General features: G+C 44.4%; 1 protein-coding gene across 1 annotated transcript; it reads left to right on the top strand.

The window, feature by feature from the left end:
- The first annotated feature begins 213 nt into the window (after positions 1-213).
- On the top strand, positions 214-1,518 carry LOC130867559 (protein S-Myc-like). Its single transcript, XM_057759605.1, has one exon. It carries the CDS (start codon positions 214-216, stop codon positions 1,516-1,518), a length of 1,305 nt encoding a protein of 434 aa, XP_057615588.1.
- Positions 1,519-3,985: the final 2,467 nt, after the last annotated feature.

Below are 3,985 nucleotides of genomic sequence, written 5' to 3'. Positions count from 1 at the left end.
ACTGCAGCCACCAGGAGGACCCCTCTGTCCCTAAAGCCCACCAGAGATTCCAGCACAGAAAAGCCTCAGATTAGGTCCTCCGGTAGTCCTGGAGAGTGTTAGAGGTTGATTGAGTCCCACACCCTGGGTGACCCCCCACGGGACGGAAGCACCCCTATATTTAAAAAGAGCTGAGAAGAAAGAAGTGTTTAGTCGCCAGCTGGAGACTAACGGATGCTCAGCTGCACTACATCCAGCATGCCCGGGATGATCTGCAAGAACTCGGACCTGGAGTTTGACTCGCTGAAGCCCTGCTTCTATCCGGAAGAAGATGACGTCTACTTTGGCGGTCGCAACTCGACGCCTCCGGGGGAGGACATCTGGAAGAAGTTTGAACTGTTGCCTACGCCTCGGTTGTCACCCAGCCGTGCTTTAGCGGAGCACAGCCAGGAGCCGGTGAATTGGGCTACCGAGATGCTGCTGCCTGAGGCCGACCTATGGGGTAACCCGGCCGAGGAGGATGTTTTTGGCCTGGGAGGACTCTGTGGCCTCAGCAACAACCCGATCATCCTTCAGGACTGCATGTGGAGTGGTTTCTCCACCCGGGGGAAGCTGGAGAGTGCGGTAAGCAAGAAACTGCCAAGCGGCTCTGGGTCCCTGCCCGCCGGCCGCAGCACCTCGGTCCCTAGAGCGACTGCTGCAGCCAGCTCTGCGGGCCACGCGCGCAGCGGAACAGCAAGTGTGGGGCGTGGGAAAGCCGCCTGGCTCACAGAGCTCGCCCACCTGGACTCAGAGTGTACGGACCCCGCTGTGGTCTTCTTCCCAGCGAACAAGCGCGAGTGGGTGTCGGTACCGGCCATCCCCGCCAGTGCTGGCGCTGCCGGCACTGCAGTCAGCCGTGGTAACCACCAGGCCTCCAGCACCCCCCGAGAGAACATCCTGAGCAACTCAGGTACGGAGAAAGAAGATGAAGAGGAAATCGATGTGGTAACGGTGGAGGAGACCCAGTCCTCCAAGAATGTCTCCAGGCTCCCCACCGCGGCGCGTCCTGGGAACGCAGCTCTGGGCACCGGGCGCGCGCAGTCCAGCGAGTTGATCCTCAAGCGCTGCGTCCTCATTCATGAGCAGCACAACTACGCTGCGCCACCGTTGCCCTATGTGCACAGCGAGGACGCGCCGCCGCACAAGAAGCTCAAGAGCCAGGCTTCACTGGGGCCCCTCAAGTGCATCCTCCCACTGAAGCCTACAAGACTGGCTCCCCGCAACTCAGAGTTGCAGGACATTGAGCGTCGCCGCAACCACAACATGATGGAGCGCCAACGCCGTGACAGTATGCGTTCCAGCTTCCTGATCCTCAGGGACCTTGTGCCTGAGCTGGTGCACAATGAGAAGGCAGCCAAAGTGGTCATTCTGAAAAAGGCCACCGAGTACATTCGCACCCTGCAGGCTGATGAGTACAAGCTCCTGATGGAAAGGGAGAGACTGCACGCAAGACAACAGCAGTTGCTGAGGAAAATCAAATACCCTGACACATACTAAATGTTTCTGAAATGGACAGTTACTGCTACTTTGCACATGTTGACTTGAAAGAAAAAAACTATTGTGTTGACATTAAGAATGTCGGTTTACCTTCATATTGGTCCCTTGTCAAGTTTTGAGCTGGACAGGGGCAAGTCATGGAGTTCTAGTGGGGCCTTGGAAAGTCTAGGAATAGGATGCTAGGTGACTTCTTTCTTTCCTTCAACCTCAGTGATGGTCATGAAGGTTCAGGATAGTTGGGAACCTTGGAAGGCTATTGAAGTCATGTTTACTCCAAGTTTCCAGAGTCACTTCTTTTACAGGAGTCATTACATTCCAATAGATGCCACAGAAAGGGAATCCTCTTTGGATGCCCCTGGGGGAATATTTCTGTAAATTCCACAGACTCGCCCATCAAGAGGTCAGTATTACACTGGAAGTTCACACCTTAGTATCGTAATAACACCTCAATGTTTGAGGAGCATGTTTTGTATACAGATATATTGTCAATCTCTGTTACGTACTGTACTAATTCTTACACTGTCTGTGGTGTATTTTAGTATGATGCTGATACGTAACTAAGTTTGATATTTATGTTTACATATGAAAATGAAGAGTGAAGGTTTTTAGGAGATAAGACTTTATCACTTTTTCGAATTAAGAAACTTTTTAAAGAAATTATATATGTATATGTATATTCCCTTTTCTCCAAGTCTTTCTGTAAGTGTATTTGTTCATGTGTGATGTGTACAAATGAGTGAATGCAAAGTTGTGTGCTTAATTTCTACAAAATATGTGCCCTTTGAAATACCTCATGTTGTTATGAAATAAATAGCAATTGAATGATTTTTGAAAGAAATTTCCTGGTGAGAGAAATGCTTTTTCAACTAATTAGCTTGCCCTTAAATGTGCTTTGGCACTTCTGCTTCACAGATTTTAATATTCTTTCTCTGATCTGCACTCGTGGTTATTTAGTCATAACATGCTGTAAAGAGGTTCTCTCTTGGTCAGATTCAATAAGAAATAAAGACTACCTGTACTTGCATATTCATGACTTTCCTAAAATATGAGGAAATTTCTGCTGCATTCCGCTGAATAGGTGTAATATACTCTTTGCCTTTAGCTTGCCTTCCTTTGGTATCTCAGTGAGCCAGATGTTTGGTCTTATAATGGTCTTACAAAGATCTTATGTCTCAGAGATCTGTTTTCTCGTGATTCCTTTTTCACTATTCTTATGTGAAAATATGATCACATAATCATGTTCAAGTTCAGATATCCTTTTTTTTCCTACTTAATTCAGCCTATTCAGGCTTTCAAAATTTTTAATGTATATTAACTAAACCAAATAATAGATTCATTATATCATTTTCATGTATGTACACAAAGTACAATATTAATATTTAACATCCATCACCCTCTTGGTCCTTTCCCCATACAGTAGTGACCATTATATATTTCTGTTTTTTCCAATCTTGGTTCTACATATGACAAAAAGAATGATGCTTATCTGACGTGTCTTATTTGTTTAGCATTGCAATATCCATTTTCTTTTTTTTTAAGATTTATTTATTATGTATACAACATTCTGCCTCGATGTATTCCCACATGCCAGAGGAGGGCGCCAGATCTCATTACAGATGGTTGTGAGCCACCATGTGGTTGCTGGGAATTGAACTCACAACCTCTGGAAGAACAGCCAGTGCTCTTAACCTCTGAGCCATCTCTCCAGCCCCTGCAATATTCATTTTCATACCAATGATAGAATTTCATTCACTGTATGGTTGAATATACTTCATTGTATATGTGCATTTATCTTTTTATTTGGGGGGGGGGTTGAGACAGGGTGTCTCTGTAGCTTTGGAGCCTGTTCTGGAATTAGCTTTTGTAGACCAGGTTGGCCTTGAAACACCTGCCCCTGCCTCCTGAGTGCTGGGATTAAAGGCATGCATCACCACTGCCCAGCAATGCATTTATCTTTTTAAATTTCATATAGATGATTTTATCTCTTTTATATGCTTTTCTAAGGTGTTTTTCATGTTGGGATTTATTTTTGATTTTTATATTTACCATTTGAGAATTTCATACATGAATATACTATCACACTTTCTTTATCCATTTACTTATTGATGTTTAGATAGGGCAATTCCATGATTTGGCTTTTGTGAATAGTGCAACAATGAGCATGGGGATTTAGGTATATGTTCTTTATGGAAAGTTTGGTTCTTTTGAGCACACATACACACGTTATAGGACTACAACATGTAGCTTTGCCATTAGCTTTTAAGAAAACTCCATTTTGATTTCCATAGCCTATGAACTAATTTGCCTTACTGTTGAAAGTGTAATCAGCATTCCATATTTACTATATCCTAAGAAACATTTGCTACTTATTATTTTGTTAATAATGTGCTAACTAAAGTGAGGTAGAATCTCAATGTTGCTTTGATTTGAATGTCTGTAATGAGTATGGATTTATGGCCTTCTCTAC

Source organism: Chionomys nivalis, chromosome X, assembly GCF_950005125.1.
Source record: "Chionomys nivalis chromosome X, mChiNiv1.1, whole genome shotgun sequence".
Lineage (NCBI taxonomy): Eukaryota > Metazoa > Chordata > Mammalia > Rodentia > Cricetidae > Chionomys > Chionomys nivalis.
Note: the sequence above shows the minus strand (reverse complement) of the source record. Positions and strands in the feature narration are given on the sequence as shown.

Coding starts and splice junctions, on each gene's coding strand:
- LOC130867559 (XM_057759605.1), top strand. CDS start 214: ATGCTCAGCTGCACTACATCCAGCATGCCCGGGATGATCTGCAAGAAC.